This window comes from Stylophora pistillata, chromosome 12 (assembly GCF_964205215.1).
Source record: "Stylophora pistillata chromosome 12, jaStyPist1.2, whole genome shotgun sequence".
NCBI classification, from domain to species: Eukaryota; Metazoa; Cnidaria; class Anthozoa; order Scleractinia; family Pocilloporidae; genus Stylophora; species Stylophora pistillata.
Window position 1 is genome coordinate 988168 of NC_142530.1, and position 20524 is coordinate 1008691.

At 38.3% G+C, this 20524-nt stretch overlaps 2 protein-coding genes across 5 annotated transcripts; both read right to left on the reverse strand.

Annotated features, from left to right (window-relative positions):
- Positions 1-1486: 1486 nt before the first annotated feature.
- LOC111320859 (uncharacterized) lies at positions 1487-13168 on the reverse strand. Of its 4 annotated transcripts, none has more exons than XM_022923576.2 (5): positions 12935-13167; positions 9770-9885; positions 5674-6031; positions 5027-5091; positions 1487-3006 (listed from the first exon to the last, which is right to left on the reverse strand). In XM_022923576.2, the coding sequence occupies exons 3-5, from the start codon at positions 6022-6024 to the stop codon at positions 2649-2651; spliced, it is 774 nt and encodes a 257-aa protein (XP_022779311.2). In that variant the 5' UTR covers positions 6025-6031; positions 9770-9885; positions 12935-13167; the 3' UTR covers positions 1487-2648. The 4 variants fall into 4 exon arrangements, with proteins under 4 accessions (XP_022779311.2, XP_022779310.2, XP_022779312.2 ...); XM_022923575.2 differs by lacking the exon at positions 12935-13167 and adding an exon at positions 10212-10411; XM_022923577.2 differs by lacking the exon at positions 9770-9885 and having other exon boundaries at positions 12935-13168.
- A 909-nt stretch (positions 13169-14077) lies between these two features.
- On the reverse strand, positions 14078-20191 carry LOC111320888 (synaptotagmin-10). The gene is made up of 6 exons (XM_022923623.2): positions 19890-20191; positions 17359-17610; positions 16386-16480; positions 15630-15978; positions 15156-15276; positions 14078-14646 (listed from the first exon to the last, which is right to left on the reverse strand). The coding sequence occupies exons 2-6, from the start codon at positions 17587-17589 to the stop codon at positions 14342-14344; spliced, it is 1101 nt and encodes a 366-aa protein (XP_022779358.2). The 5' UTR covers positions 17590-17610; positions 19890-20191; the 3' UTR covers positions 14078-14341.
- Positions 20192-20524: the final 333 nt, after the last annotated feature.

Consider the following 20524-nt stretch of genomic DNA (forward strand, 5'->3'; position numbering starts at 1 on the left):
CAGTATATTTTTTATTTGCTGCGGTATATTTTTTATTTGCTGCAGTATATTTTTTGTTTACGTTGAGCCTTCTGGGCCACCGTAGCGGGTAGTTGTTGACATCTGTTTAGGGGAGTCTGTTCTAAGTTAGTAAACCAGCTTTCCAGAGTCAGTCGTTGAAAATAGTCAGTGCTGTAGGTTAGGCATTGCGCAGAGTCCCAGTCAATGTTGTGGTTGGTAAGTCGATGGTGTTCAGCAATGTGATTGCTGACATCACCTTTCCTCGTCGCCCGTCTGTGTTCAGTCAGTCTTGTTGTGAGGTTTCTGCCAGTCTCACCGATGTAGGAGGCTTAGCAGTCGGAACAATTGATCTTATAAATCGTTCACTGTCTGTTCCTCGGTTCGTCTTTGTCTTTAATGTTGGTTAGTAACTGACGCAGTGTGGTGATGGGTTTGTGGGCGACGTGGATATTGAAGGGTAGTAAGATGCGCGAGATGTTTTCAGACATGCCTGTCATGTACGGTATGGTTGTTGTAGTCGTAGGGGTTGCGGTGATAGGAAATGCCTAAGCTACAGGGGTTGCGCAATGCCTAACCTACAGCACTGACTATTTTCAACGACTGACTCTGGAAAGCTGGTTTACTAACTTAGAACAGACTCCCCTCAACAGATGTCAACAACTACCCGCTCCATACAAACGACTCATTCACGACATAAACATCACAAACGACCGAAAAAGAACGACCTAACTTTACCGACAGATCGAAACAGACCAATCACGACCGACTTACGTCACTTGAGTCTTACAGCCAATAACATCACGGCAAACATGACCAATCGATCATTTTACACGAACTGGAATAAGAACATTCTACTGACAACAATCATTCACTTGACTCTAATGATGACTTCCGCACAGGTTGTCGAAACGTCAGTCACTACCACCGACAACAGTCCTTCTCAGGACTACACTCATCCGGACGATCAGACTACACCTTCACAATAGATATCTCATTAGCTCCTTTTGTTCGTCTACCAGCATTTAAATTTGACCCGCACACGTCAACGGTGAGTTACAAATGAGCCTAGGTCTTCCCAGGGAAGACTTCATTATATAGCGCGCCTTCGTGTTTAAAGCAAGTTTCTTGCATTTTAGTTTTCTCTGGTATTTCTTAAGTTTCTCGACAATCACGTGAAATCGCCCTACGATTAATCAACGTATTTATTAAAGAGATGTTCTTATATTTCTATCAATTCTTCCAATTGTAAGCCATTCCTGAAAACTCTCTAGCAGCGTGCATCTTCTCATAGATGGAAAATGGATCGGTGTCAGCACTTGAGCAGCTGCGTACCCACCCCTCCCCTAAACCAACAACAGTCTACTGATAATAATCTAAGGTTAATGTTGGGTTGGGGGGGGGGGGGGTAGGTGCGCAGTTGCTCCGACATTGATCCTCGAAAACCATTGCATGGTGGGAAACCAACAAAACTACAAAAGACAGTGTATCAAATTTCATTTCTTTATTTAAAAGTTAAGACTTAAACAATTATACACAACTTTCATACGTTTTACACCTAAAAATTATTCTGATAATTTATCAATAGATAAACTAAATGATGATTTTTGAGCAAATATCTACAACATATAAAAGTATTAGTAAAATTTGAAAGCGACTTTCCTACAACTCACGGACACAATCCGCTGAGTATTTTTTCACAATTTTTGTTAATGTTTGTCATGTCGATTTAAGTTCATTTTCTAAACGTTGTTGCAATAGTTTGTTGCCGATGCACTTTTTCCCGCGATTTTCAGCGGTTGCACGACTTCAAGCCACCAGTCATGCGTTCCTCTTTGACGTTTTGATAGAAAATGAGTAAAGTGAACACAGCAGATATCACAGTGGTCAAACGTCGCGCATGCACAAGGAGATTAACCTCGGCTGACCGCGCGCCAATTTCCCGCCAAAAATTTACAAGAAAAACATAAGAACCAACATCTGTCGAAAAAAAAACATGGAAAGGGGGGGAAGGAAACGTTCATAGAAATCTGTAAAGGAAACAAAAGTAAGCCGGGAAAAGGAAAACTTGAGACCTTTAGACCTCAAAACTTATTTGATTACGGGTATCCTGTTAATTTACAATTTTGTTTTGAGCTTTATCGAAACCGTTATGCGCTTTTTAAACACCTTGACTGACTGGCTTGCGTGGTTGCTTATAATTCCTGACAAAGGTTCTGATAGCATGGAAGTACGTCACCACTCCCCCACTACAACGTTCGCGCATGCATAGACGTTGGACCGCTGTGCCAACAGCGTGCGGTTGTAAACGAAGTAATAATACTTATACTATTACTACTACTACTACTAATAATAATAATAGAAATTGGGCCTGTTTTTTTTTATTAAGTTTGAACGACTAATAGATTTAAACTAAAACAACAAGATTATTGCTCTCAAATTCCATCCGAGATAGTTGTTTCGAGGCTTCGCCCTCATCGTCTATCAAGTGATAGAAATCTCGAGCTTAAAATCTCCTTGTTAACTGGCAGATCTGTGAGACCCATCGTATGTCTCGTTGAAGACCCATCATATGTTTTTGAAATGTAATCACTGACAGGAAAACTATGTACAAACTCAATACAAGTGAAAGGTATTTAAAATAAACCGGTTCAATCTTTCTGGGGTCTAGAGATATAAACACACAGAGATACCTCTCTCAAAATATTAAAACCATGTGTTCCAAGTTCTGCTAAAAGCACGCTGACTTCTCCAATTGGTTTGTATCGAGACATGCAGTCGTAGTCAAGAATCTCAAACAAAAGCCTTTGTTGCTGAAGCTCTTGATATTCGATATCAAACTCGTATGTCTCGTCGAAGACTGGGTTCGAGGTTCCTCTATGCACTTTGGAGATGTAAACTCGCTTGCAGCTTGGGACGAGTTGTGTTTTGACAAACACATCCGGGGGATCATCATTATCTTTTGGCGGTAATTGCTGGGCACTAGCAAGTTTGACGAGCAGAACGGATCTGCAAGAACACAAGTGAAAACTTTCTGGGACAGATTTAGAAAACTCAAACATGTAAGAAAATTTTTCTTCATGGAATTAGCAGGCATGGCTACGAGGGTTCTGGGGGGAACGCGGAGTATGTCCCTCTTCATTAAGAAAAAGTTATAATTTATAACGATAAAACAATCCAGAATCGTACAATCGAGCTAATACGGATTCGTTTTCCAATAAAAACGTGCGCGGGACCGTATGGGTCACATTTTGATGGTAGGTATTTTGTGAGTTGAAGAGAAAAGGATGTAGGACGTAATGATTTGCCACTTTATATCACAGCGCAGACAGATCTGTATGCTGATGATACAACTATTACCTGCATGCTCTGCCGACTATAAGTTTAAGCATAACCTTGAATGTGACCTCAATAATTCTACAGCTGAAATCCAAAACTGGGCAGTGACAAATAAACTTGCCATTAATGTAGACAAGACAATGATCGTGACTGGCAAAAGACTTGAATCCAAGTTGGATTTTCAACCATCATTGAAGTTTAGTGATCAGGAACTAGTGAGAAATGTTTCTAATGCTACTCTGTTGGGTTTAGACATTAGGGACCTTTAGCATCGCGTTTACTGCAAACGGCAAACGGCTGCTAGCGGTTTGAGGTTTCCCGTTTGTCGTCGTCACCAAAATTGAATTTAGCATGGCGTTGACGTCTTTTGACGGGAAAAGCCAACCTTTTAAGAGCCTTTTTATCTTCTTCAAGGTTTTTGAGATAAGGCCATTCATCTTTCTCTACAAGCACGCCCTGAGAGCACGACGGGTTTTTTGTCTTTCGAAAAGATAGGGGAAAGTACCCTCGGCATTTCCTTTAATCAGCGGGACATTTTGGCCTTCGCTGGGCCACTTCGGTCGCCAGCATCACCTCTTGGCAAGTGTTTGGCTATCTAAAAGGCATTTTATAGAAATGGAAGAAGGCATACATTGATATAGAACTCCATAACTGTGCGTCTTTGCATGCACATGTTTAGGAACTTCGAGCCGCCATTTTGTTTTCAAGTTCTTTCACCACTCGGCTTTCTTCCATTTAGATCATACAAAATACATTGTTTTTTTAATCACAAAAAAACGACATTGGGATCCATAGATGGTAGAAAATTCTTACTAAAAGTGTCAAACGTAAGTTGGTTTCGTTAAGTGGCCAAAAAACCTTCCCGTAAGTCACTTACGGCTGGAGCACCTTCTTCCCGTTGAAACTGGAACGGCAAACTGCAAACGTGACGGCAAAGCGGTGATCACGTGACCTCCTCAGGTTCGCCGTTTGCCGTAAACGTGATGCTAAAGTTCCCTATTGATAGTCACCTATCGTTTAGTCAACATGTTGATAAAATTTGTAACAAGCTTTCGCATCGTATAGCGCTTCTCAGAAAAATCAGAGTTTATCTGCCTCTTAGGCAAAGATTATTATATTACAACTTGATAATTCATCTTATAATTACCTACGCTAGTGTTATCCGGTCATATTGTGATAAAGAGTCTTTGGACAGAGTATTGAAGCTGCAAAAAAGGGAGGCTAGGGTTATTCTGTCTGCCGATAGAGATTCGCCATCTGTACGTTTATTTGATAAGTTAAAATGGATTCCTTTTTATGAAGAAAATAAGATAAGCTGATAACGTAATTCGAAATTTTACTGTTAATAATCAAGTCCACTCTAGAATTACTAGGTATGCTAAATTCAATTTAGTTTGTCCTAAGTATATACGCGAGACAGAAGGTGGAAAGTCTTTCTTAGTTAGAGCTTGCACACTATGGAATAGATTATCTTTAGAATTAAGACGTAAAGATTCTCTTCCTGCATTTAAGAAGAGTCTTTTTAATGTAATTTTTAAAGAAAAGTGTAGTCTAAATCATTTTACTATTTAGCTTAATATTTACTCTTATTTTTAATTGAGGGCCACAAGTTTATTAGCTTTTAGCTATTTAGTGCTACCCTCTATAAATAAAGTGTTTACTAACTTACTAAAGAACAAGATCAACTTACGATTTCAACGCATATTGATAATGATAATGGAGAGTGAAAGTCAGCCGGCCTCTTCCACCTTGATCCTGAAACAAATCAAACACAGATCATATCCTAAGCACGCGCGGATCACGTTAAGCTACTTAAAGGAGAAGACTGGAAATGATTCAGTAGCGGACCGAGAATGAGGCAGCTTTTGTTCTACGTTTCGTGACTTTTACACGACGAGCATTGCGACAAGCTACCGAGATTGTATTTCAAATACAAAATACACAGGGAATTGTAGTTGAGTTGCCAGTTAATAGGGACTTATCGTAAATATTCTGAAATTAAATCGAAATTTGTCATTGAAATTGAGATGCGCTCACCAAGCAAATGTGTTTCATGCGAATGCTTGATCGCTGGGGCAATTTAAAAATGCCATATAAACAAAAGCCTCGAATTTCTTTTGAGTGTTTGCGGAGTTTTTAGCATCAATTTTTTTTCTCAACGAGAGCCCTTTTTTCACCTATCAGCCAGTCTTCCAAAACTTTTTCTTGTCTAGACAGGATGCCTGAAAATTTGCAAACATTCTTTGTTAGGACCCTGAAAAGAAAATAAGTGTCGCGCGAGTGATCACGCACGCACGCGCGCAATCATGCGAGCGAGTGACGAGTCAATTTACATGCCTTTGTTTGCTCCGGTACAGCTGGTTGAACCATGGTTGCCTGCATGACGGGTAAACTTGTCTTCTTCTTCGGAAGCCATAAACTTTTGATGTCCTTTCTCTTCTCTTTCATTTGAAGTTTTTCATCCTTCTCCATCGATCCAGCTCTTTCTCTGATGGGCGAGTAGAGTCTTTTTTTCGACATCCCAGGGCTGTCAGATGTCAGAATAATGCTAGGGGGACACAGACCCACAACCTCTGCGTCAGTTCCTAATTCTGCCCTCCTCTTGTAGATTCTGAAGACCAGATACACGAGGGCCACAAAGACACAGATGCCAGCTACGATGGAGATAGTGACAACATATCCGTGCATCTTTTAGCTGGGATAATGACACAAATGAGAAAAGTAACATATTAAAGTAAGGCAAAAAATATTGCAAGACAGGTAACTATCAAATACAGCTCCCTTTCCCTTGGGGGGGAGGGGTACGGCTCCGTGAGGTTAACCTCGGATCGTCGCGTCCCTCATGGTGCCCCCACCGCAATAATAAGTTTCAACACCGATCTAGTCCAAGCACAGGGGTGCCAAGCTTTCCATGAGAGGATAATATTACAAGCTCTCTATGAAAGGATAGAGCTTTGTATGGGAGGTTACGCTTCGCCATGGAACTCCGTAAATAATATAGCATAAACTCTTCATATAGTGTAGTTTGTGTTATTTTTGTTCTTTGGTAACGATTTTAGACCATTTCGTCGAGTTTTAACGGAGATCTCATCTCATCCCATACCCACTTTGCAGGCTACATCAAACATAACTCAAACAGCGTGGCGAATGAGTGAATGTCACGTGTGTTTGAGGTTGAAACGTTAGTTGAATTGTCGATAAAAAAGATTACTCGAGTTCATGACTTTGGCGCAACTGATCAAACAAAATACGTGGCGTAAAATTTTTTATTATATTTTGGTAGATTCGATAGACATTTTTATCGACATTTAAAAACATATATTTTTAATCAAGCTTTTTAACTCTTTTATTTTCAGATGATTTTTAACTTATTGATGTAAAGCGCAATGGACAAATAGTGGATTGTGCGCTATATAAATATTTTATTATTATTACTATTATTATTACTATTATTATTATTAGATTCTAAGACAGACAAGGTTAAAAGCACTTGAACTAAATGAAGCAATTTGTTGAGAAAATAGGTCCTTTTTAGTTGTAGTCACTCGGACGAATTTTGTTATATGTTAATCCTGGTGGCCTGATAAGACAATGAAAAATGGTAGAAGCGAGAGAAAATCTTAGCTTTAAAGGAAATTGGTCACCAACAGATTCTAACTAACCTTTCTCGTGGCTTTGGAGAGTGTTTTACGGAGTCGAAAATCAAAACTGCGACGATCGATTTCAAGCTGTCTTCCCGAAAAACAGACAAGAAGTCTGTCTTTTTTTTTGGTAAAAGCTCATAAAGTCGACAATTCAATTGCAGCTAAAACAATATTCTGTTGTAAAAAGTAATCATCATTATCTTACGGTTATAATTTTTGTCTGGTGAATAATTTTGCATTTTTGAGCCAAGAAGAAAAAAAGAACATCGTGTTGGTCTTCATGGAAGACGAGGAAGGCTTATTTTAAGAGTTTTTTTTTTTTTTTTTTTTTCGAATTCTTTTAGCGAGGATGAAAAGGTTTGAACCCACGAGTAACATTAAGTCGTGTCCTCTGATTGTCTGTCTGTCAAAAGTTTGCGCATGTGTAGACGTTGTATTTGCTCTCGGGCCGCCAGAATCAAATTGTCCTACACAATTTGTAGACAACCACACAAGGGATTTGAGTCTCAGGGTTTGAAAACTCAATGGAAATTGTAAATCGGCTAGAAACCCGTAATTAAATAAGCTTTGTGTACAAAGAGTCTCGAGGTTTTCCTTTTTCCTACTTTGTAACCTTTTACCGATTTCTATAAACGTTTCAATTTTTTTCGCGCATTATGAATTACAGCGGTTGTTTCTTTTAACTTTTCCTCAAGATTTTGCGCGGGAAATTGGCACGCGCCCGGCTAACCTCCCTTGCGCATGCCCAATGTTTTCCCTCTGTGCTAGTGTTTTCCTTGGAAGGACCCGACTTCTATGATTACTTCCGCAAAGTCCATCAATCACTTCTACCAACAGCAGTCCTTGTCAGGACCTCTCTTGCATGGACAATCGGATTCCCCGATCAATTGACTGATATTCTGTATCTCAATGAAGATCCTACACGGTCATTTGGCTTCGAACCAGAGATTATTTGTTCATAGGAACAGTTTCCGATTCAACACAAATTACAGTAGACTACAATTCTGGCGCCTTGTATGAAATGGAGTGTATGGTTCTATAGAGTTAAGTACCAAGTCACTCAAATACTCGAACCCAATACCAACTGTAGCAATCAAGTTTTAACTTTTTACAAACTTAATTTAAAACGTTTCATATTTTCATGGTGAAAAACTCTTTTAAGAAATATTATAATCGACATACAATTGAAAAAATTCTTAGCATTTCTCATTTTTTAAAGAAATTATATTCGATGTTGAGAAGGCCGAGCTCAAATCTATTTGGTTAAGGAATTCCAGTTTTACAGAAAGATTTTCCATTATTTCGTGGTTTAATACGGTCCTGCAGTGTTGTCCATGACCTACCTTATAGGTACGAACTTGAAAATTAAACTTGAATTTGAAATATAGACTCTTTGACAACTTAGAGTACTCGAAGAGAAATGGGGCGAGATGAGCACAATTCCTGAAAGGTGCCAAAAGAAATACAACGTAGGTACTTGACACAAAACCGTCATCCCCTTTTAGGCCAGACAAAAAATCACTTAACGATTTTAAAAGCTTTTGTTTGGAGCGCAACGCCTCACCACTCTATAAGACAGCGAACCATTCACAAGTTACGCAATTGTTGCGGGATTTAACAGGCAGCAGAAAGAGCAAAAGTGTGTAAACAAAAGGTCTTTTTCATTCTAGGGATGATTCGAGTATCACTTTTGAATTTCACGACTTCGGCAATAATCTTTGATTTTTTTGCTGTTCTCATAGTTCAAAACGCTGCGATATTGCTCTAATCATGGCGGGGAAAAAGTTGATAGATTTATACGCCACCTTTTCTGGTAAACCCTGAGAGAGTTGACCATAAAATACAATTTAATTAACCTCCACCAATTACACTTAGTAGCCTTACTATTTTTGTATTTTTGTAGCCAAAATTAACAGAATATTATTCACGTCCGTCAGTTTTCGTTTTACTCAGATACGGGTGTTAGGGCCTCATCGGCAATAGAGCTCTTTGGTTGCTAAGAGCTGAAAAAAGCCCTTAGCTCGACAGAAAGTAATTATTTTCTGAACTCCTCTCAAATTCAAAAGTTTATAGGAGTCAAAATTCTCCAGTATATTGTACATATCGGAAATACAGAGAAATTAACATCCAATCAACGAATATTGAGAAAGATACTAGGGTGCATATGAATTAGGAATTTGTCTGGTTTCGTTCCCCTTTTTTTTTCTTTTCCTTTCTTGGCGTGATTGTGTTTCTGTTAGCAACTAGGTAGCATGACACGTTTCTTTGTAAGATCTGTCCTTTGAATAAAATGTGTAAGTTCTTCATTAAACAGATCATAATTTTAACGGGTTAAGTGATTTCTGCCGATTCAATATCTGTCTATTAGATTCTGCGATACTTTTTTAAAGCCAAATTAGAACATAAAATGAGCGCACAATGATGTTAAAGGAAAAGGCTATGAATTCAAGTTATTTAGATATTTATCATATTGTAGTGTGTATAAGTTTAGTAAACAGTACTATTCACATTTACCATTGCATTTTCGCGCAAGTCAATTTCGTTTTGTTTCCAAAGACAACACAGTAAAATGCTATCAATTTCTTTAACGACTTTATAAACACAAATTGCTGCATCTCTCATAAAATCAGTCGAAAGTGTGGAAATAAATCATTGCATTGGCGAGAAAGGTTGCAATAGATCTGATTAGAATTAAAAGTGAAGTCTCAGAGTAATCGAAATATTAACAAAACAACATCCAAAAAACTATAATCAGCGTAACAAAAACAGGTCACTGTTAATTAACTCACCGGGTGTGGTATATGTCTGAAGATTTTAAATTTCAATTTCGATCTTCAAAATTCGGTTTCTGTGGATGACTTTGTGTAAGGTGTGAAGGAAATGTTCTGTACGTTTGATCATACATCTGTCAGGGATAGCAACAATATATTTGGTCACAAAGATTGTTATCCTTTGGACTAGAAAACTATTTACATAAACGTCTTCTGGAAAAGTCAACAGTTGTCGAAGAAGTACAATTTCTTTAAGATTCAAAACTTGAGCTTCGCGGAAAGAAGGAAGGAGGAAGTTACTCGTCAAGGAATACAAGAATTTTTCAAAGAAAAAAAAGCTGATGAACAATGCATAGTAGCTAATTTTTTTGGATCAACTAGCGCAAGTTAAAGGCTTATTCAACATACTTATTCCATTCAACCAATTCGCTGCAAGAAACAACCTGATAATTTAACTTACCCGGGAATCTTTACAATAGAATCCATTTAGTTAACATGTCGAAAACAATTTTCCGACGCGAACTTCAAAGCATTTGAAATACTACATCTCGAATCGAAGACGATTTCCCGCAGTGATATCAGCTGAAATTTTTTAACGACCCGTTATTTTGTGGTTTATACTTATCTGCCAACGGATTCAAAACATGTTGACATCAAGCTCATTTGAATTGCAAAATCATGTAACGTTTTTCGGTCAACCTTCGCGATTCGGAACAAAGCACTACCGCTGAACGCCAATCAGAGATTGCGCAAAGACACAGGTATTAACCTGTCTGAAAGCGTCTCTCACGCTAGAATGCGGAAAATTACGAAACTCATGGCAAATTTGTTTGAGTTCGAAAGCAAACCGCGGAGGGCTGAAAGAAGGTTTCGGATGGAATAAAAAATATTATTTAAGGGGTTAATTAATCCAGAGGGTAAACACGATGCTACTGTTTGTACAAAACTACTTCACAAGGGACCACAATATCATGTGAGCGACTTCAGCACATTTTTATCCGCACGACATAAAATATTACTGTCTCAGTTAGAGGTAAAAAAAAAAAAAAAAACTCCTGTTCATGCAACTGATAATGATTCATTAGTATGAAATTAGGTTGCTGCCGAAGTAAATGGCAATGTGATAGTCCAAAAGGTAAACATTTAAGAATCCAACGGAGCAGCTAGAAGTCATTTTCCATTGAGATTTGAATACTGGCCTGGGGCGATATTTTTGAACCGAAAAAAACGATTAATTTTCAAAACATGCAGCTTCAACACAAGTTACCAAGCGACCGACAAAAACCAGGAGAGCAAGTAGTTGGGTGATCTTAAGATGTTTTCAATAACTTACAATACAATAACTCTTGAGTACATCTGGCTCAGAGCTTTTTCAGCTGACGAAAAGAATAAGTTGATAAACAGCAATAGTTCAATGAAAGCTCGCGATCAAGGAAACAAGTACGCCATGGATTCTTTTTTTTCTTTTTTTTTTTCGAAATTGAGTCACGTCATCCAAGTTTTTATAGATGCAGAATATGGAAGGTAGTAAATAACATATACAGGCAGCAATATGTAGAAAAAGTCTCCGTTATAAAGAAGAATCTCTTGTCATTCAAGTTATCGTGATTTAAATCTGGGAAATCACGACCTCAAAGCTTTGTATAAAATGGTTTCCAAATATGGTGCTCTAAAGGGCTTTTCTTTTTTTGCCTATTTTTTCCATAACTTAGGAAGAGTGCAACGTTTATCTCGAAGAACAGGACTCGAGCGCAAGTTTTGCTCATTTGGTCTTGGGCGATTTGCAGTTTGTGAAGATTTTAACCAAACCATCGATAGACATATTTTTAAAGCGAGGCTGTAAAACTTTAAAATCAACAGTAGAATCAATAACTGGAAATAAAAAAACAACAACAACTTAAAAAACAACAACAATAACAAAAATTCAGAAAAAAAGGAAACATGTCGCATTGAGCATTTTGCATTTGCAATAAAAAAAGAAAACGTGATTAGGGACGAGTAAGAAAGAGTTTAATGGTGAGGCCAGGTGATGTTGATTTTTGCAAAATTAAACCATATGACAAAGGCACTTTCATCAGCATCTTATAAATTAAGCGATCTTGTGAATACATCGTGTCAATATGGACTACATTTCCTGACAAAAATTTACTTTACTACTCCATCATGTCCCCGCGTGTCAAACTTTCGTGGCCATTTTTTAATAGTTTCAAGCACAACGATAAGAAGTTTTACATCAATGCATACAGTATGGTTAAAGTAGTTCTTCAAAAGCGTTTAAGGTCTTTAAAGTTACCAATTTTCACCTGGTTAGTCAGTTTCCTGTAGCAAGTTTCTGAAAGCCCTTAGATAGGGAAATCGCTAGTACAAAAAACATTTATCCCTCGCAAATAGACAATAGCAAGGAAAGAAGTTGGCTTGGCGAAACGAAACGTGCATTAAGATTGATTAAAGATGAAGAAGAGCGAAGCCGTCGACGTAAAACTGAGCCGTGGTTGAAGAACACGTCACAAAAACACTTGTGACCTTGAATACGCTTTTGCTGAGACAAAAGGTCACAGATGCACTTTTCTCGTATGAACTGATTCCCTAGTAAGATATAAAATATTTTATCGCCTGCAATCAGGGCTGCATGGAAACAGCAGATCTCTCTCCTAGAAATCTCTGCTTTTAAGACATTTCATGTACCGGCTCCATTTGTTATTACTTGATGGATGTATTTGAATTAATTTGCCATTACATCACGACGTTTTGTGCAATTAGTTTGTCACTACGAAAAACAGAGATCAACAAACAGAAGATACTTCACAAATTAAAAAAAAAAAATACATTTGAGAACATAATGAGAATCCAACTCATTATTTCTGAATTTCAAGAAAAATGTGTCCTGTGATTTCAGATGCAAAGGAAGTAAAGGCGAAACTCGTCGAAAGAGGAAGGCAGTGAAAATTCTTGTAAGGTTTGTCAAACTCATGCATCAAAACATGGAAGGAAATAAGTCGATTTGGCGTGCTGCCTAAGCTTATCGTGCCTCTTAAGGGACAGTTTGATCGTAAAAATTCAGCAGTAAATTGTGGAATAGAAATGTTAAGTTACCAAACACTTCAATAGGCGGTAACAAAAGTTAAATTTCCTTCCTTAAATTAGTTACAGAACGCGAGGGAGTTTGAAAAAACAAATGCATACCTCTCGTGAGTAAGACGAGGTGTTTCGCTATATCTTCGGCAGTTCCATAGCTGGCCGGTTTCAATTCCTCGTATTCGATTCAAACCAGCGAAAGCTTGGAAAGTCCTCGATAGATTAAAATCTTTGTAGTGGTTTGAGAATTAACAACAAGAACTGCGCAGACGATACGCAATAATCTCACTGTCTCGGATTTTAAAGGTTCTGTAGTTCGGTTGAAATACGAGAATGCAGTTGTGTCTACGGTTACTGCGCGGTTAGCACTAGGGGAAGTTGTCACATCGGGCATGAAAACACAGAGTTGCCACGTCAACAACTGCATTGTTTTCTTTTCGTCTCTTCGACACCTATCTTTCAACAATCTCTAAATTAGCTCTTAGGGGGAAATTTGTCTGAAGGAAAGGAAAGACTGCCAGTATGTGCTATTCTACTTCACTGTCTTCGTCCGCTAGGCTAGCTTGCATGTTTCTTTAAACACGGATTAATCACTTCCCAAAACTCTTCAAAGAATTTTTAAAATTTCCTTCTTAGAATGACAAATTTTGCTGTGACTTGTATCAAATTTCGTTTCAAAAGCGCACGTTTCAGTTTTCTGAGAAAACAAGAATGAGGAAAGTGTGAAGTTCCACCTCAAGGAACCGAACGGAAAACTTCACAATTATCATAGAAGAATCTCACGGAGCGTATCTTGCGCCGCTACAGTTACCATTAAAATGACTAAAAGCCGCCATGCAGGATTCGGTGCTAAAAAAAAAAAAAAAAAAAAAAACACAACTATTACTTTCTTTGGATATTTAAACCTTCAAATGGAACAAAGTGACACACCACCTGAAGGTAGAAGAATTTAGGCTGTTAGGAATCCGTTGGACAAAGAATTTATGAGCAACAATGGAAACAAGGCCAGTCTTCGTGGAACCAGAATTGATAGACTGAACAGCGGAACAATTGTGAATCAATGATGTTAAAAGAAGGAATCTATTTTATAGATGATTTTTTTTTTTTATCAGCTGAGTGGAAAATGTAAATTGATTAGCGTAAAGAGTTACCAAAGCTGACTCTGTACACGGTGGCCAATTTACGCAATCAACTCGTATGATAAAACCAAAATATCATATTTTCAATGCTCCCACCTACGCCACACCACAGTTTCAAGTTTAGAAACTTGCTCCTTTAATCTATTTTATAGCGTTGCGTGACTTCATTGTACATATAAAACTTAAGAAAACAATGGTTTTGAAAAAAAAAGGTATGAGAAAATCTCAATTGATGTATGAGAAATTGAAAATGCAGGCTGACTTAAAATCAGAAATCTCGAAATTATGAACTACAAGTTTAACCATTTTAACCGTTACAAAGCTTTCATGTTCACAGCTGATGCAGAAGGGAAATCCATCTGAATTATCGCGCTTGTCAATCAAGAAGCTTATGCCAGCGTGCTATTGGTTTGTTGTTGATCCTCATCTCATTCCAGTGGTCAAACTCGCCCCCGGTGGATGATGGGCCGAGAAAAATCTTTCCAAGTAAATCGTCCTCAGTCCTCTTTGGAGTCTGGCTTTTCACGGACAACTTAAAGCTTGTTTGGTGAAGGATACCAACAGGAATGTGAAATGTGAGGGTTTCGTTAAATACAGGATTTCTATTTTCTTCCTTTACGACTGTTTTTTTCTGCTTGAGGATTCGTCCTTCGTGAATAAGAGAGACCTCAACGTATGGAGCTATTAAAAAGAGTTATAAGCAAATCAATATATTTCAAACGAATACTGAGACATTTTATTACCTCTTTTTGTTGTAACTTTGTTTCTCAACAGACCTAGATTTTCGCTTTTTTCAGGTTTTGGTTGCATTAGCTTCAAGCAAAACACAAGAGATAATGACAATTAAGACAAAAAACCAAATTTTGTGGATCGACGAAAGGTCGGAATTTGAAGTTTTATTTCTGAAAGAGAGGGACCAGATGTTTCAGGCTGCAATGAACCTATATATTGTGACAAAGTGAGACTGAAGAGCAACATCCAAAGATTAACATTTAAAAACGTAAGGTTTCATTCTGGTTGACCAGCTCTCCATTGTCGGGAACTGAATTAAGAGGGGGAGGGAGGGAAGACCGCCATATCTGCTCGTGGGGAGTTGCAAAGAAAACAAAATATCAACACATCCAAATGTTTTCGCCAATTTTCCATGGCCGGCGATAGGGAGGGGGGGGGATCTGATTAGAGGTACTTGCCTGGATCCTCTTTGTCTTCATTTTCAGGGAGGTTTCTCGCCCGGATTACCACTATCGTTAGCCTTTCAGTTAGCCTGAGATACCCCAGGGATATCATCAATTCCCCAAGAACACCCGATGCCTACAATTCACAAGAACATAGTCACAATAAGACGAAGAATAGATTTTAAGGCAAACGAACATCAGAAAGATGGGAATAACAAGACAATGTTGTTCCAAAGTTGCTCATAAACTGAGTGTGAGCATGCTTACTATAAGAAAATTAATGCGCAAAGACTCTCCACACCCCCACGCAAAAATAAGGATTAAATATCATGCATATGCAAGGGGTCAATTTGGTCGGCCTCGCGCAATATTTCTAGCGCAAATGGTGACTGTAGGTGGTCTGGAAACGGCAGCTTACCCCCCTGCTCCTTATGCTCGTTTCCACCGACCAAGAGCCTGAGTGCAAGTAACAAAATCAACAAGTTTTACCTTTCGAACTGCATGAATATCACGAAATAACGTTATCTCTCGAGAGAGGCTGAGCCCACGGGCCTCGAGGTCAGCTAGATGCACTGTTTGTTCACCAAGAGGCTCATGCTGGGAAAATCGATCGAAACAACATAACGTCATCTTCAAACTTTGTGCGTTAAGTTTCTCGAATGTGACTCGGAATTCAAACGTCTCCTTGAAGTCGAGGCTCTTGTCCCGTTTGACCGCTTTGGTCTGGAACGAGCGATGGTTCTGCGGCAGGATCTTCAGCGTGACGTAATAGTTGGCGTCAAGAGTAGAAGGAAGCTCTTGTAGGTTGACTGTGTGAATGGTGGCCATAAGAGTGGACCTGGGTTTCAATGGTAAACCAAATGTCAGGGATTATGTACCTACGCTTACGTCCAATTACATGCGTTCGTTTTTATTTCGTACCCAAATCGTTTCCGAATTAAAAAATTGAGGAGATCCGGGTACAAGATGCGCACTAACGCTAATTTTTGTATTTGATCTCTTTCTCCAGGCGTAGAGCCTGGGAAAAGATTCGCCTGAATACTGTAGTTCGATTTGTTTAGACGTGAGCAGTGACGTCAGCAAAGAAAACTGGACCGAGTGGTGTTCCCCAGATCAGTGTTCCCTTGGTCTCAGTCTTAATATTTTTATCACTGAATTGCATATCACCCATATAAGAAGAAATTGCATACTACATACAGTGAAAGTCTAGTGAAAAGTACTCAAAACTCTGCGTCACTCTGTTACCTCATAGAATCATACTGAAGCGACAGTTTGATCTTTCCAGCAATCTTCCCTGGTGGAATTTTCATTGATCCTGAGTCGACCAGCTTCTCTTCGCTCTGAAAATAATCTTTGTACTTATGAACATGCATTATTTAATAATTATAATATTTATAATAATAATGATAATAATAATACTATTCGAAGAGGGAATCCAACTTGTCAAGAGGGGCTCTCAAAAATTAACACCAATAACAAAAATACTTTTGACCATATATGACTCATTGTTAATTCTGGGTGATAGAAAGTCCACTGTATATGGGGAGCGCGAGGTGTGACGAGTAGGGAATCTTTCCTTCCCTTCCACTCGAGATGATTCAAGTAGTCTCACGCATGTGCAGCGCTGAACAGTGATCTCAGCCGTCATCGCTTGATAATTCCAATCTAAGTACAGGTTAAACTTAGGAGAGGAGATTGTCGCGTATGTGAGTCTGGGACCTATAGAGAGCTCATCACGAAAACGTGTAGGAAGAAAGCATTGCGTGGCGGAACCAGAAAAAACTCAAAGAGCTTTTGCGGTTTGATGCTTTTTATGCAAAATGAGAATTTCTTCTATCTCGCACGCGTTCTCAAGAGCCCACAACATGAAGCTGACCACTGACGGGAGACCATCGTTTAACAAAAAGATTTCATGTTGCCGTGCGTCTGATCGCCAATATATCACGGATGACGTCAAAATGTGGTATGTACAAAAAAGTGGCGCAGCCAAGTGTGTCACGCATATTCTTGCCCTATTTTGAGTCTTCTGTGATCTATTACTGTACAGACCCATGGCAACATGGAATCTTTCCTTTTTATGATAAAAAATGCAAAACGTTTTTAATGCTGACGTCATCTAAGCGACTGGCCTATAATAGACCATAGGTAACAACCAATCAAAATGCATGTACAATTTAGCTTATAATAAAATTAATAATAGATTATGAAGATGAGTCACCCTTCTGAGTTCATCGTATGTCCTGGGCTGTATTGGGATGCACTTGGTGTCTGCCACGCCGAAAGGGTGCCATGCTGCCGTATGATACAGGAAAGAGTTCCTTGGGTCATCGTCAGGGATCCTCCCTGATGCCTTTTTCAGCGCGAACCTTATCGATAGGGCAATATAAAGGAAAATCAACAGCGAAAGAACAACGCTGACCACTATTACCGCAGCTACATCCAAGGCCATGTGCAGTTGACTTGAATCGCTCTAAAAGAAACAAAGAGAATAACTCAGACCGTCAAAACCATTGGCAGGCTTATGTAGTAACTTCCTTAGATCGGTCGCTCTTTCGAGTTCAGTACAGAAGGGTACTGGTCTAAAATCTTAGACAAGAGAGTCAAAATTTAGAGGCTAAAATCTCTGTAGAAAAAATCTGAAAAGACTTTGGCAAAGATCTCTGGCGCTCTTTTGCAGGAGCAAAAGAGCTGCAGAGCGGAAGGGAATTGAAGACTTTTCGACAGACACTCAAGAGGAGCACCTAGTGTTCTGAAATTCGCTTCACAGCTGATTAAGACTACTCGTTGTGATTTTGTAAATGGATGCTATAATTTTTAATCTTTTATTCACATCTTCAAGAAGCAGTAGACCGCGCTTTCAATCGGTTTACCGGCGCAATAACCCACGGGTAATGTTGGGAAAATAAAACAATCCGTAAAAATTTATAAATCGCGAGCCGGAGGCTTACAAACTTTCGAGTGTTCACCAAACATGCCAGTTGGGTTATTTCGCCGGTAAACCGATAGAAACTACGGTCTATTGTATTATAAAATAAAGTTAAAACAAAACACAGAGGAAAGTTTTAATTTTCTCTGGGTTTACCGGTGCAATAAACGAGAACTTTTGTCCAATCAAAGCTCTCGTAGTAGTATTCTCTGTTATTTCATAAATGCCCGGGGACGTTCTAGTTTTCTCATAATTATTTCAGTGAATTAATAATTAATTAGTTATTCTTTCTTTCCAGGATATTTGTTTTAGCGCCAAAACAACCCGACCTGAACATATCTTTTCTTAAAGTTCATTTAATGGTTTATTGTACAAATCTTCTCTCAAGAGGAATTAAATTTGTTACGATTCGATACTACGAATTTGAAATTTATCCTAGTTGATTTGTCTGAAAAGCTGTAGTCTATTGACTTATAAAATTGAATTCGCGGCGTACTTTCCATGCGCAAACTTGTCAGCTGAGACAGTGCCGATAAAGGAGCAAAAATTTTCCAGTAAAAAAATATTCTCCTTATTGTATTAGTAAAGTGTATGACTCCGGAAGTCTTATACTGTTAAACTAGTGAGTAATACTATTCTTTCGCTTGAAATCCTCTAGTTTTTTTTTTTTTTACTTTTTCTTTATAACTGTTTATCGTTATTTCAGTTCAATGACTCTCGCGCCCTCCACATGACAGAAAATAATCTTTCGACTGGTCAGTTATTTATCTTCTTTAACTAAAAAAAAAGGAGGTCGCATACCTCCAAGATCAGTTGTAATTAGGCTTTGTGGTAAGGTATAATTTGAAATAGTTCTACTTTATTCTCAACTAAGTCTGCTTTACAGCTGATTGATTTCGAGCTTTTCTTACAACAAGCTATTGTCTTCCGGAATAAATTGGTTCTAAAGTTTTAGAATTTCGCTAAACTGAAACCCATCGTCGAGTGAAAAACAATGTACGAAATAGAAATATTAGTTTAATTAGAAGGCAACGATCAGATTGAAACGAATTGCTAAACGAATTGTTTCTGAAAAAGCGAGTTCATAAAAGTTCCCGCCAAATCTATACTCAGTGTAGCATGAAGTTTAGAATATAACTTCCTAATTAATGATGTACATCATTTGGTTTTCTTCATTCTGTCCTAAAAACCTCAGGAAGTCTGTTTTAGACTTCCAAGCTCTACCAAATACCACAGCATGTTCAAATACTATTTGTAACGTCAGTGAATTAGTTCTTATCAGACTTTTGCGTGGCTCGGAAAAGTGCACATTACGACCAAGGGGTCATGTAAACAAAACCATTCTTAGAGAAATTTGGCGGAAACTGAATTGAGAAAATGCAAACCAGTAAATAAGGCTTGAAAACCGACAATAATATTGGAATAGCGTGTTTTATACTTGCTGGTCAGGAAAATAGCTCTCATTCCAAAACTAAACAAAGTTTAAACAGGTCGAGTGCATAGTTGTCAGCTACACTGGAATATCATAAACATCCCATAAAGGCAAAACTTTTTATGTCTGATCAAATCACGCAAAATACTAATCCATAGTTTCCAAATGTTTTAGATTTTGAGGATGCAACTTTACAAATAAATATGGCATAGCAAGGTTTTTAGGTTTGTCCTGCTGGGAATTTAGAACTATAAATATTATATATTCGACTCATGACTTCTGCCAACAAACGTTTAGGTCAAATAATACCGTTGAATTTTGAATTTTGTTTAAGCTGATGATGATACAACTTTAAATAGATACTCTCAAAACAAGCATGTCTAAAACTTACCTTCGAATTTTACGTCTTTGATAGTATTCCCAAACTTTTGAAACCCTAAGCTCTGAAAAATCAGCTTACTGTTTGACTGATACACTTCCACGAGTTCTGGAGGAAGTTCGTATTCGACTTTCAGCCAAATAACTCAAAACTTTCCAATGGAAATACTTTTACCAGCCTCCAGGCTTCGCCATTTTCATGGCGAGCTCGAAAGCAAGCCGTTTTCAAGGCTTTTGGCGCCTACATGTTCTTGATCCATTCGTTGCGCGCTCTGAATCAGTGTATAAATGCTGGAAAATAATGCGCCACTTTAATACAACCGTTAAGATAATTATTCGCTGCATTATTCATGTTTTTTCAAAGTTAATTGAGCGTGACGTTTGAGTGTGTGGCAGCATAGTTAGTAGAGGGGACCTCTACTAACTATGGTGGCAGTGAACGAATAAGCCGTGAAACAGAGCGAAGCAAAAAGAAAAAGAAATAAACGAGTTTCCCTCTGGACTACACACTTTCGTAACAGCAGCACATGATCGTTTGCAAAAATTTCACAAACAAGCGCAGTAAAATCACAATTATATCACAATAAAATCTATTGTCTTGCTCTTTATTTTTCGCCCATTTCTATATACTGTATTTTGAATTTTTTT